Genomic DNA, 15,088 nt, shown 5'->3' with positions numbered 1-15,088 from the left:
ACAAGGTCCCCCAATCCCTTATCTGGTGGTCAATGAGGAAACTAGGGATAGATGAATGGCTGGTGAGAGCTGTGCAAGCCATGTACAGGGATGCTGTAAGTAAGGTTAGGGTTGGCAACGTGTACACTGAAGAATTCAAGGTAGAGGTTGGGGTCCACCAGGGTTCAGTCCTCAGCCCCCTCCTATTTATCATAGTCCTCCAGGCAATTACGGAGGAATTCAAGACAGGTTGCCCCTGGGAGCTCCTCTATGCTGATGACCTTGCTCTAATTGCTGCGTCACTATCAGAACTGGAGGAGAAGTTCCAGGTGTGGAAGGAGGGATTAGAATCGAGGGGCCTTAGAGTCAACCTAGCTAAAACCAAAGTACTAATAACTAGGAAGGTAGACAAACCACAAATGCCTTCAGGTAGATGGCCCTGCTCGATCTGTAGAAAAGGTGTAGGTAGAAACTCTATAAGATGTACCCAGTTTAAGCTATGGACACATAAGAGGTGCAGCAATGTCAAAGGTAGGCTAACTGGGAAGATAGTTTTTGTATGTGGCAGATGCTCAGGAGCAATAAACTTTGAAAATCGGCAGAAAACAACTTCCGTCACTTTCCAGGGGGAAAAACTAGAAGTAGTTGATAGCTTCCATTATCTAGGTGACCAAGTCAGTAGTAGGGGTGGGTGCGCTGAAAGTGTAACTGCTAGAGTAAGAATAGCCTGGGCAAAGTTCAGGAAGCTCTTACCTCTGCTGGTGACTAAGGGCCTCTCGCTCAGAGTAAAAGGCAGACTGTATGATGCATGTGTACGAACAGCCATGCTACATGGCAGTGAAACATGGGCCGTGACTGCTGAGGACATGCGTAAGCTCGCGAGGAATGAAGCCAGTATGCTCCGATGGATGTGTAATGTCAGTGTGCATACTCGACAGAGTGTTAGTACCTTGAGAGCAATGTTGGACCTAAGAAGCATCAGCTGAGGTTTGCAAGAGAGACGATTGCACTGTGTTTAAAAAATAGTGTATTTGTATTGCTCTAACATTACACCATATCATTGTCAACACTCAAACAGGTACATTCTCTACTTCTCTTGCCTATATAATACTCTAGAAGCACTTTGCTACACCATACGTACTCTAACAATACACCTTTCAAGGTATGTGACTTAGTGGTTTGGATATTTGGCTTTTAATTGTAAGATCATGAGTTCAATTACTAGTAGCAGATTGTGTTCTTGGGCAAGACACTTTATTTCACGTTGCTCCAGTCCACTCAGCTGGCAAAAATGAGTAGGTCCTGTAATTCAAAGGGTCAGCCTTGTCACATTCTGTGTCATGCTGATTCTAACAGAACTATGTTAAGTGTATGCATATCTGTGGAGTACACAGCCACTTGCTCTTCAGTTTCATCTGCAGGCTGTTCCATTGATCGGATCAACTGCAACCCTCATCGTCATAAGTGATGGGGTACCAGCTATACCCCCTATCATTACCATCATCTTGTCTATATGCCTTCATCATCATCATTGTTAGACCGTGGTCGAGACAATGGAATTCACTATGTTACGCCAGACTTCACGATCCATCATAGCATTACGGAGCTCCTGTTGCTGGATGCCTGTATCCCTGGAGATTACATCAGGGTAGGAGAGTGTGCACCCTCTGGTATCGCGAGCAGATGGCTTCCAGAGGAGAAGAGTAGAAATTGCCTCGTTTTCAGCTCTACAACAATGTCCAGCAAACTGGACTCTCCTACCTTTCACAAGAGATGACACAGGTGGTAGTTTCCCATATATTTGCATTCACGGTCCATCATAGCATTACGGAGCTCCTGTTGCTGGATGCCTGTATCCCTGGAGATTACATCAGGGTAGGAGAGTGTGCGCCCTCTGGTATCGCGAGCAGATGGCTTCCAGAGGAGAAGAGTAGAAATTGCCTCGTTTTCAGCTCTACAACAATGTCCAGCAAACTGGACTCTCCTACCTTTCACAAGAGATGACACAGGTGGTAGTTTCCCATATATTTGCATTCACGGTCCATCATAGCATTACGGAGCTCCTGTTGCTGGATGCCTGTATCCCTGGAGATTACATCAGGGTAGGAGAGTGTGCGCCCTCTGGTATCGTCAGCAGATGGCTTCCAGAGGAGAAGAGTAGAAATTACTTCATTTTCAGCTCTACAATATGCCTTTGCTACCCCATGTGTACTCTGAAAATACGCTGTCTCTTCTGACCTTGTCTATGATCATACACTGTGGCTATAAACATTGTAACTTTACTTCTATCTTACCTTTACATCTTTACATCTATCTTACCTGTTCACTGCTATTTATTCACCCCAGTTGCGAATCACGAAGCAGCACCTGCTGATCGCCAGCAAGCAAACAACGGCCTATAACCATGTGCAGCCACGCATTAACACCGTAAGTTGCATACGGCTCCTTCTTGCACTTCCTACTTCTAATAGCTCCTCCTCCTCCTCTTCCCCTGCACCACTCCTCCCCTCCCCTCAACCCCTCCAACTCAACCCCCTCCACCACCACCACCACACCACCACCTCCTCCTCCCCTCCACACCCCTCCACCTCAACCCCCCTCCACCACCACCATCTCCTCCTCCTCCTCCTTTTCATCTCTTTCCATTGTTTACAAGTCTTTGAAATAAACTTTACATATTCTGGATTTATATTTTATTGTAATTTTGTTTCTTTTATATATATATATATATATATATATATTTTTTTTTGTTTCGTTTTAGGGTCTCCCCAAACCCCCGCCGGAGCCACGTATTTTGAAGAATCGTCGAGTGATTGGCCCTCAGCTCTCAAAGTACAGTAAATCATTTAGTTCATGAATTAATTAATGTATTGATTTCTGAGTTCTATTATTGGTGATTTGTCGATGTAATCAACTTGTCTCCTCCCCCAAAATTGCCTGCATTGTGCCAAAATTTGAAACTATTATTATTATCATTATTATTATTATTATTTTATGTTTGACTTTTGCGTTATATTTGTACAAGTTGGCTCCAAGTCTCGCCCAGAGACCTCAAGAGGCAACAGGTTGGAAGTTCACGTTGTTGTTATGCCTAGTGTGCCATATATTTGGGGGGTTTTTTTTGGTATTGTACTAGCGAATGTCTAATAAATAAATTTAAAAAAAGAAAAAAAAAGTTCGTTTTAAACCTTGAGATTACATAAAGAGTATTTTGCGTAGGATATGAGCAGTTCCCATGAGCACTATCTTTTGAATTTCTGCCATTTTTGGGTTTCCTGGTATCTGAGCTAGGTAGCAATCAGCCCCTTTTGCTATCATTCCCAGGGCATCTATGACAACAGGTATTGTTTTAGTCTTCAGGTTCCACATATTATTATTATTATTATTTTATTGTCTTGGCACAGCTTCTAATGCTGGAGATGTACTAAAGTGTCAGCTGTTCACTACCAGTGAACTAAGGTAACACCTCTTATTTTTTGAGCACCTTCTGAAGTATTCGAGCAGTTCCAAGCAGTGCTGTTTTCTGCAAGTGCTCCACCCTTATTGCAGCCCCTATTTGTTCCATGTACTTCTCAAGATTTTTACTCACTGTTCCCAGGGCTCTGATAATTATTGGTACTACTACCACCTTTTTCATCAACCACAACTGCTTAACCTCCCAAGCTAACCTGTCATATCTCTCGACTTTTCTTTTTTCCTTATCGCATACCTTGTTGTCAGCTGGGCATCCTATATCTATGATCCAGCATCGTTTGCTTTCTTTCTCAATTCAGACTATGTAGGCTTCCTATTCTCCATCTCATGGTCATACTGAATCATAAAATCCCACAGGATCTTTGCATTTCTATTTTCGACGATGCATTCAGGTTTGTTTGTGATCATACCAATTTTTTGCTCTGTCAAGTCCATACTTGTTGCAAAGTGTCCGATGGACAAGCCCGGCTATATTGTCATGGCGTTTCCTATATTCCTTCTGTGCTATTATCTATTTCTTTATTGCCCTCAAGGGGCTAAACACAGAGGCGTCAAACAAGGACAGACAAAGAGATTAATCGATTACATCGACCCCAGTGCGAAATTGGTACTTTATTTATCGACCTTGAAAGGATGAAAGGCAAAGTCGACTTCGGCGGAATTTGAACTCAGAACGTAACGGCAGACAAAATACCTATTTCTTTACTACCCACAAGGGGCTAAACACAGAGGGGACAAACAAGGACAGACAAAGGGATTAAGTCGATTATATCGATCCCAGTGTGTAACTGGTACTTAATTTATCGACCCCGAAAGGATGAATGGCAAAGTCGACCTCGGCGGAATTTGAACTCAGAATGTAACGGCAGACAAAATACAGCTAAGCATTTCGCCCGGCGCGCTAACGTTTCTGCCAATCATCACCATCACCACCACCACCACCACCACCACCACCATCATCATCATCATCATCATCATCATCATCATTATTATTACTTTTACAGAACCAAGATGAAAATATCATCGCCTGAAGACAGCCCATCTGAAGTAGACTTGCAGACATTGAGTAAACTTCAGTAAGTAGAACATTATGTTTGTGTGTATGTGTGTGTGTGTGTGTGTGTGAGTGTGTGTGAGTGAGTGTGTGAGTGTGTGTGTGTGAGTGAGTGTGTGTGTGAGTGTGTGTGTGAGTGTATGTGTGTGAGTGTGTGTGTGTGTGTGTAAAAGTACTGGTCGCCTTGAAATTTGCTGGCCTCGTGCCTAAATAGGAACTTATGGAAGAGACATACAGGCATACATACCTATATATATATATATGTGTGTGTATACACACACACACACACTTACTCTTTTACTTGTTTCAGTCATTTGACTGCGGCCATGCTGGAGCACCGCCTTTAATCGAGCAACTCGACCCCGGGACTTATTCCTTGTAAGCTCAGTACTTATTCTATCGGTCTCTTTTGCCGAACCGCTGAGTGACGAGTACATAAATACACCACCATCGGTTGTCAAGCAATGCTAGGGGGACAAACACAGACACACAAACATACACACACACACATATATATATACATATATACGACAGGCTTCTTTTAGTTTCTGTCTACCAAATCCACTCACAAGGCTTTGTTCGGCCTGAGGCTATAGTAGAAGACACTTGCCCAAGGTGCCACGCAGTGGGACTGAACCCAGATCCATGTGGTTGGTAAGCAACGATTCGGTTGACTGAAATTCCCAAATGCCCCAGCCTGGCCACGGTCTAATGACTGAAACAAGTGAAAGAGTAATATATATATATATATTATATATATATATATCATCATCATCGTTTAGTGTCCGCTTATATATATATATATATATATATATATATATACACACACACACACATATGTATAAACACACGCGCACATACATTTATGTTTATATAAATGTGTGTGCCTGTGTGTGTGTATAGTCACACACATACACACACATATTTGTATGTGCCTACATTTTTCTCTCGATTTTAATTTTGACATTTGAGACTGACATTGTTGTATTTTGCTTACGTTTACATTTATTTAGCATACATTAACATTCATTTGCATACATTAACATACATTTGCATAAATTTTGGTTTATTCCTCTTCGTCTCCCAGAGAGGAAAACGAATATCTGCAAAGAACCATTGAGATGCAACAGCAGCAGGTTGAAGATCTTCAAAGAGAGGTCTGTGGCACCACCGTTTTGATATCGCATCTCTGTCTCTGTATCTCTCATCCTCTCTTTTTCTCTTTCTCTTTCCTCTCTCATACTGTCTGTCTGTCTTTCTGCCTGTCATCATTTTTTAGGTTTCTGTCGTGTGTGTGTGTGTGTATGTGTTTCTGTCTGTCTGTCTCTGTTTCTGTTTCTCTCTCATGTGTATATGTGTGCATATTTATATATATGTGTGTGTGTGTGTATGTATGTGTGTGTATGTATGTGTATGTATCTATGTATGTATGTATGTGTGTATGTATGTGTGTATGCATGTATGTGTGTGTATGTATGTATCTATGCATGAATGTATGTGTATGTATGTATGTATCTATGCATGAATGTATGTGTGTATGTATGTATCTATGCATGAATGTATGTATGTGTGTGTGTATTTATGTATGTCTGTATGTATGTATGTGTGTATGTATGTATGTGTGTATGTATGTATGTGTGCATGTTTGTGTGTATGTATGTCTGTGTATGTATGTGTGTGTATGCATGTATGTGTATGTATGTATGTGTATGTATGTCTGTATCAATGTATGTATGTGTGTATATATGTATGTATGTGTGTTTTTATGTATGTGTGTGTGTATGTATGTCTGTATGCATGTATGTATGTGTGTATATATGTATGTATCTATGTATGTACATGTGTATGTATGTATGTGTGTGTGTATGTATGTGTTTGTGTATGTATGTATGTATGTCTGTATGCATGTATGTATATGTGTATGTATGTATGTATGTATCTATGTATGTATATATGTATGTATGTCTGTATGTATGTGTGTATATATGTATGTACGTGTGTCGATGTTAAACGACAATGATGATGATGATGATCATCATCATCATCATAATCATGATGTATGTACACACAACATATCATCTCTCTCTGTATATATATATATATATATATATATATATATATACATATATATATATCACTGTCTGTCTCTCCCTCTCAGAGCCGTATGAAGGAAATCCAGTTTCAGGAAGATATCTCAATGCTGAAGTTACAAATCAACTCTGACCAAAGGTAAGCTGGACTTCCTCCTCCTCCTCTTACAACTACTACTACTACTACTACTACTACTACCACCACCACCACCACCACCACTACTACTACTACTACTACTACCACCACCACCACCACCACCATTACTACTACTACTACTACTACTACCACCACCACTACTACCACCACCACCACCACCGCCACCACTACTACTACTACTACTACTACTACTACTACTACATTCTAAAAATAAACAACCACATCATTAACATCTCAAAGCTATGAGATGATGCATGATTAATTCAAAACAAGGCCAGATCCAGCCTCTCACACCTACCCTACAATGTCATTCTAAAAATAAACAATCACATCATTGAAATCTCAAAGCTCTGAGATAATGCATGATTAATTCAAAACAAGGCCAGATCCAGCCTCTCACACCTACCCAACAATGTCATTCTAAAAATAAACAATCTCATCATTGAAATCTCAAGCTGTGAGATAATGCAGGATTATTCAAAACAAGGCCAGATCCAGCCTCTCACACCTGCCCTACAATGTCATTCTTAAAATAAACAATCTCATCATTGAAATCTCAAAGCTATGAGATAATGCATGATTAATTCAAAACAAGGCCAGATCCAGCCTCTCACACCTACCCAACAATGTCATTCTAAAAATAAACAATCTCATCATTGAAATCTCAAAGCTGTGAGATAATGCAGGATTAATTCAAAACAAGGCCAGATCCAGCCTCTCACACCTGCCCTACAATGTCATTCTTAAAATAAACAATCTCATCATTGAAATCTCAAAGCTCTGAGATAATGCATGATTAATTCAAAACAAGGCCAGATCCAGCCTCTCACACCTACGCAACAATGTCATTCTAAAAATAAACAATCTCATCATTGAAATCTCAAAGCTGTGAGATAATGCAGGATTAATTCAAAACAAGGCCAGATCCAGCCTCTCACACCTGCCTTACAATGTCATTCTTAAAATAAACAATCTCATCATTGAAATCTCAAAGCTATGAGATAATGCATGATTAATTCAAAACAAGGCCAGATCCAGCCTCTCACACCTACCCAACAATGTCATTCTAAAAATAAACTATCTCATCATTGAAATCTCAAAGCTGTGAGATAATGCAGGATTAATTCAAAACAAGGCCAGATCCAGCCTCTCACACCTGCCCTACAATGTCATTCTAAAAATAAACAATCTCATCATCATTGAAATCTCAAAGCTATGAGATGATGCATGATTAATTCAAAACAAGGCCAGATCCAGCCTCTCACACCTACCCAACAATGTCATTCTAAAAATAAACAATCACATCATTGAAATCTCAATCTATGAGATAATGCATGATTAATTCAAAACAAGGCCAGATCCAGCCTATCACACACCTACCCAACAATGTCATTCTAAAAATAACAATCTCATCATTGAAATCTCAAGCTGTGAGATAATGCAGGATTAATTCAAAACAAGGCCAGATCCAGCCTCTCACACCTACCCTACAATGTCATTCTAAAAATAAACAACCACATCATTAACATCTCAAAGCTATGAGATGATGCATGATTAATTCAAAACAAGGCCAGATCCAGCCTCTCACACCTACCCTACAATGTCATTCTTAAAATAAACAATCTCATCATTGAAATCTCAAAGCTCTGAGATAATGCATGATTAATTCAAAACAAGGCCAGATCCAGCCTCTCACACCTGCCCTACAATGTCATTCTTAAAATAAACAATCTCATCATTGAAATCTCAAAGCTATGAGATAATGCATGATTAATTCAAAACAATGCCAGATCCAGCCTCTCACACCTACCCACAATGTCATTCTAAAAAAAACAATCTCATCATTGAATCTCAAAGCTGTGAGATAATGCATGATTAATTCAAAACAAGGCCAGATCCAGCCTCTCACACCTGCCCTACAATGTCATTCTTAAAATAAACAATCTCATCATTGAAATCTCAAAGCTCTGAGATAATGCATGATTAATTCAAAACAAGGCCAGATCCAGCCTCTCACACCTGCCCTACAATGTCATTCTTAAAATAAACAATCTCATCATTGAAATCTCAAAGCTGTGAGATTATGCAGGATTAATTCAAAACAAGGCCAGATCCAGCCTCTCACACCTACCCTACAATGTCATTCTAAAAATAAACAATCACATCATTGAAATCTCAAAGCAGTGAGATAATGCAGGATTAATTCAAAACAAGGCCAGATCCAGCCTCTCATACCTACCCTACAATGTCATTCTAAAAATAAACAATCACATCATTGAAATCTCAAAGCTATGAGATAATACATGATTAATTCAAAACAAGGCCAGATCCAGCCTCTCACACCTACCCTACAATGTCATTCTTAAAATATACAATCTCATCATTGAAATCTCAAAGCTATGAGATAATGCATGATTAATTCAAAACAAGGCCAGATCCAGCCTCTCACACCTACCCTACAGTGTCATTCTTAAAATATACAATCTCATCATTGAAATCTCAAAGCTATGAGATAATGCATGATTAATTCAAAACAAGGCCAGATCCAGCCTCTCACACCTACCCTACAATGTCATTCTAAAAATAAACAATCACATCATTGAAATCTCAAAGCTATGAGATAATGCATGATTAATTCTAAACAAGGCCAGATCCAGCCTCTCACACCTACCCTACAATGTCATTCTTAAAATATACAATCTCATCATTGAAATCTCAAAGCTATGAGATAATGCATGATTAATTCTAAACAAGGCCAGATCCAGCCTCTCACACCTACCTACAATGTCATTCTAAAAATAAACAATCACATCATTGAAATCTCAAAGCTATGAGATAATGCAAGATTAATTCAAAACAAGGCCAGATCCAGCCTCTCACACCTACCCTACAATGTCATTCTAAAAATAAACAACCACATCATTGAAATCTCAAAAGCTATGAGATAATGCATGATTAATAAAAAACAAGGCCAGATCCAGCCTCTCACACCTACCCTACAATGTCATTCTAAAAATAAACAACCACATCATTGAAATCTCAAAGCTATGAGATAATGCATGATTAATTCAAAACAAGGCCAGATCCAGCCTCTCACACCTACCCTACAATGTCATTCTAAAAATAAACAATTCCATCATTGAAATCTCAAAGCTATGAGATAATGCATGATTAATTCAAAACAAGGCCAGATCCAGCCTCTCACACCTACCCTACAATGTCATTCTTAAAATATACAATTTCATCATTGAAATCTCAAAGCTATGAGATAATGCATGATTAATTCAAAACAAGGCCAGATCCAGCCTCTCACACCTACCCTACAATGTCATTCTAAAAATAAACAATTCCATCAATGAAATCAAAGCTATGAGATAATGCATGATTAATTCAAAACAAGGCCAGATCCAGCCTCTCACACCTACCCAACAATGTCATTCTAAAAATAAACAATCTCATCATTGAAATCTCAAAGCTATGAGATAATGCAGGATTAATTCAAAACAAGGCCAGATCCATCCTCTCACACCTAGCCTACAATGTCATTCTAAAAATATACAATCTCATCATTGAAATCTCAAAGCTATGAGATAATGCAGGATTAATTCAAAACAAGGCCAGATCCATCCTCTCACACCTACCCTACAATGTCATTCTAAAAATATACAATCTCATCACTGAAATCTCAAAGCTATGAGATAATGCAGGATTAATTCAAAACAAGGCCAGATCCAGCCCCTCACACCTACCCTACAATGTCATACTAGAAATAAATAATCACATCATTGAAATCTCAAAGCTATGAGATAATGCAGGATTAATTCAAAACAAGTCCAGATCCAGCCTCTTACAAGTGTCTTTTACTATAGCCTCGGGTCGACCAAAGCCTTGTGAATGGATTATGTAGACGGAAACTGAAAGAAGCCTGTTTGTGGCTATGTGGTAAGTAGCTTGCTTACCAACCACATGGTTCCTGGTTCAGTGTCACTGCGTGGCATGTTGAGCAAGTGTCTTGTATTATAGCCTTGGGTCGACCAAAGCCTTGTGAGTGGATTATATAAACGGAAACTGAAAGAAGCCCATCATATATGTGTGTGTGTGTGTGTGTTTTATATATATGTGTGTTTTTGTATTTGTGTTCCTCTCGATCGCTTGACAACCGGTGTTAGTTTGTTTATGTCCTTGTAAATTAGTAGTTCAGCAAAAGAGACCAGTAGAATAAGTACCAGGCTTTAAAAAAAAAAAAGTATTGGAGTCAATTCATTTACTCTTTTACTTGTTTCAGTCATTTGACTGCGACCATGCTGGAGCACCGCCTTTAGTCGAGCAACTCGACCCCAGGACTTATTCTTTGTAAGCCTGGTACTTACTCTATCGGTCTCTTTTGCCGAACCGCTAAGTTATGGGGACGTAAACACACCAGCATCGGTTGTCAAGCGATGTTGGGGGGGAAAAACACAGACACACAAACATATACACACACATACATACATACATATACATGTATATGACGGGCTTCTTTCAGTTTCCGTCCCCCAAATCCACTCACAAGGCTTTGGTTGGCCTGATGCTATAGTAGAAGACACTTACCCAAGGTCCCATGCAATGGGACTGAACCCGGAACCATGTGGTTGGTAAGCAAGCTACTTAACACTCATATATATATATACATATATATATATATATAACGGGCTTCTTTCAGTTTCCGTCTACCAAATCTACTCACAAGGCTTTGGTCGGGTTGAGGCTCTAGTAGAAGACACTTGTCCAAGGTGTCACGCAGTGGGACTGAACCTGGAACCATGTGGTTGGTAAGCAAGCTACTTACCACATAGCCACTCCTATGCCTTTGGCTGAAATTCCCTCAAGGAGGTGCCCCAGCATGGCCACACCCTTGTGCCTGAAACCTGTAAAATGCTTAAAAGACGTGGTGCAGGACTTGAATGTCTGTCGATGTTTTTTTGCAGGGTGAACGTGGAGGAGAATACGGAGCTGATCCGGATACAGCGTGAGTGCAAGGAGAAGTGCAGCCAGATGCAGCAGCTGCAGGTGAAGTACCAGCAACTGGAGGAGGTAAGTGGTAGTTGGGGGGGTGGCGGTGGTCGGGAAGCAGCGTGTGTTTGTGTATGTGCACGTATATGCTGTGTGTATTTGTGTGTGTGTTTGTGTATATGCTGTGTGTTTGCATATGTGCGTGTATTAGTGTGTGTGTGTGTGTGCATGTATACATTGTGTGTATTAGTGTTTGTGTATGTGCGAATATACGTTGTGTGTATTTATGTGTCTGTGTGTGTGTTTGTGTATGTGTGCGTATATGCTGTGTGTATTAGTGTGTGTGTGTGTGTATTTGCGTATGTGCATGTATACGTTGTGTGTATTTGTGTATGTGTGTGTTTGCATATGTGCGCATATACGTTGTGTGTATGTATGTGTGTGTTTGCATATGTGTGTGTATACGTTGTGTGCATTTGTGTGTTTGTGTATGTGCGTGTATACATCGTGTGTGTTTGCATATGTGCGCGCATACGGTGTATGTGAGAAAAGGACATTTCTATGAGGCTCGTAAAAAACATGTTGAAATTAACCCCGCCTTTGCTTGTGCCACGTAAGAAGCCCTGGGCCCACTCTGCAGAGTGGTTGGTGCCAGGAAGGGCATCCACCCGTAAAAACCCTGCTGAAACAGACAGAGTACCCTTGGGTAGTTTTTCTACCTGGCCAGCTCCTGTGAACCTTCCTTACCCATGCATGCATGGAAGATGGACATTAAACGACGATGATGCAGAAGTGGCTGTGTGGTAAGTAGCTTGCTTACCAACCACATGCATCCGGGTTCAGTCCCACTGCGTGGCATCTTGGGCAAATGTCTTCTGCTATAGCCCCGGGCCAACCAAAGCCTTGTCAGTGGATTTGGTAGACAGAAAAGTGAAAAGAAGCCAATCGTATATATGTATATATATATGCGTGTGTGTGTTTGTGTGTCAGTGTTTGTCCCTTAGCATTGCTTGACAACCGATGCTGGTGTGTTTACGTCCCCGTCACTTAGCGGTTCGGCAAAAGAGACCGATAGAATAAGTACTGGGCTTACAAAGGAATAAGTCCCGGGGTCGATTTGCTCGACTAAAGGCGGTGCTGCAGCATGGCCGCAGTCAAATGACTAAAACAAGTAAAAGAGTAAAAGAGATGTGACTTGAACCTGTGTACTGGCTCTCTAAATCTTCCCCTCTATCTTCCCCCCTCTTTGTCTCTCCCTCTTTCTGTTTGACTCTGAACGCCTGTCCTTCCTCTCGCTCTCCTCCCTCCACGCTCTGTACTCTGGTACTCTCTTTTCACAGGATCTGTCCACAATGAGACTCACCTACCAGTCTGTACTCGGAGAGATGGACCGACTGACCGCACAGCTGAAGGAAGAACAAAGCAAACAACTCAGTCTTCAGCAGCAACTGAAGATGGCAACATCCAAGAGTGCCAGCATACGCGAGGTGAGTCCAACATCTGACCATCACTTCTAACTTTGTAAATGGGTCTTGGTTTGGTAGATAAAAAAACCTTTTATCTTTTATCACTGACTAGCAAGTATCACCCGGCGTTGCTCAGGTTTGTAAGAGAAATAACTATATAAGCATTTTTAGATATAATAGCAAAAAAATGCATTAAAAATGGGAAAAAATGATGGTAAATTTTTTTTTAAATCGTAGACTCATCGTAGACGCGCACTAATACCCAGAAGGGCTCGATATGAATCACGACTATAAGATACCCGGTTTTGGTTAAACTGCACCGCAAAATGTGGGAGTAGTTAGGAATCTAAATCGTAGGAGACAGACACACAACTTCACTTTTATATATAAAGATTAAACTGTGGCCATACTGGGGCACTGCTTGAAAAATTTTGAGTTGAATGCTTCGACCCCAGTACTTTTTTTAAAGCCTGGTTTTTATTCTATCGCTCTCTTATACCGAACTGCTAAGTTACGAGTGTGTAAACTCACCGACATCGGTTATCAAGCAGTAGTGGGAGTCAAACACAGACACACACACACACACATATGGACATATACACACATATGAACATATACACACATGCATGCATGTGCACACACACACACACACACACACTTCTCTAAGTCAAATTTTAAATTTTTAATTCACCTGAAGAAAAGTTTTGCTATTTTGTTTCATGGTATAATCAAATTATATAACAATAAAAGACATGTCTGAAACACTTGTAGTGAGTGAACCTTTAATCAATTTGTAGTAAAGATGGATGCTTTTCCAGTGCTGCTTTTTCTTTACCATATTATTAAATACTAGCAGTATCGCCCGGCGTTGTAAGGGAAATAACTATATAAGCATTTTTAGAGAGTTACTTCCCTTATATAAACCGAGCAAAATATCATCAAAAATGCGGAAAAATGATGGTAAATGTTTTTTTAAATCGTAGACTCATCGTAGACACGCGCTAATACCCAGAAGGGCTCGATATGAATCACAACTATAAGATACTCGCTTTTGGTTAAACTGCACCGCAAAATGTGGGAGTAGTTAGGAATCTAAATCGGAATAGACAGACACACACACAACTTCATTTTTATATATAAAGATAATTCAAAGGCAGCAAGCCGGCAGAATCGGTTGTATGCCGAGTGAAATGCTTATTGTGAGATGATTATGATGATTTTGAAGATGATGACGATGTTAAAGATGATGATGCTGATGATTTTGATGATGATGATGGTGATGATATTGAAGAAGATGATGATGTTCTAATCCTCTCTCTCTCTCTCTCTCTCTCTCTCTCTCTCTCTCTCTCTCTCTCTCCCTCTCAGCTCCAAGAACAGATAATCTCATTACAGAATGATAAACAACTCCTTGTGGAAAGCAATGATAAGCTGACCAGAAGGTATGTATAGGGGGGCGGTCATCTAGCTTTGTACAGTCAGACCCCCCACTTTACTGTTGTTGTTGTTGCTGTTGTTGTTGTTGTCATGTAGTGCAAAGCTATGTTGTTGTCATGTAGTGCAAAGCTATGTTGTTGTCATGTAGTGCAAAGCTATGTTGAACCCTCTTTCATAGTTTCATATCCTGTTTTACCCATTACGACTATTTCTAACACTACCACCAACACTACAGCCACCACTAGTACCACAGCCATCACTACAATATTACATTACGACCATTGGATGTAAAGTGATGGTGATGGTGATGATGATGATAGCTACCATAATGACCACACCACTATCACCACCACTGCAATAACAACAATCACTACCACCACCACCACCACCACAACCTAAACCACAGCCATCACCACAACTGCAACTACCACAGCCATCA

The 15,088-nt window shown here is 40.3% G+C and overlaps 2 protein-coding genes across 5 annotated transcripts in view; both read left to right on the top strand.

The window, feature by feature from the left end:
* Positions 1-15,088, top strand: part of LOC115226061 (MARVEL domain-containing protein 1-like) — a 347,770-nt gene that overhangs the window by 212,946 nt on the left and 119,736 nt on the right. The window lies entirely within an intron of this gene.
* Positions 1-15,088, top strand: part of LOC115225994 (protein fantom-like) — a 61,725-nt gene that overhangs the window by 5,563 nt on the left and 41,074 nt on the right. For all 3 annotated transcript variants that reach the window (XM_036514898.1, XM_029796968.2, XM_036514897.1), the window contains exons 6-13: positions 2,326-2,406; positions 2,741-2,811; positions 4,458-4,529; positions 5,595-5,664; positions 6,666-6,736; positions 11,722-11,827; positions 13,087-13,233; positions 14,581-14,654. In XM_036514898.1, the coding sequence (XP_036370791.1) occupies positions 2,326-2,406; positions 2,741-2,811; positions 4,458-4,529; positions 5,595-5,664; positions 6,666-6,736; positions 11,722-11,827; positions 13,087-13,233; positions 14,581-14,654 (692 nt within the window). The remainder of the gene's footprint in view (positions 1-2,325; positions 2,407-2,740; positions 2,812-4,457; positions 4,530-5,594; positions 5,665-6,665; positions 6,737-11,721; positions 11,828-13,086; positions 13,234-14,580; positions 14,655-15,088) is intronic.

Source organism: Octopus sinensis, linkage group LG29 (assembly GCF_006345805.1).
Source record: "Octopus sinensis linkage group LG29, ASM634580v1, whole genome shotgun sequence".
NCBI lineage: Eukaryota > Metazoa > Mollusca > Cephalopoda > Octopoda > Octopodidae > Octopus > Octopus sinensis.
The sequence above is the reverse complement of the archived record's forward strand: the minus strand, read 5'-3'. Positions and strand labels throughout refer to the sequence as shown.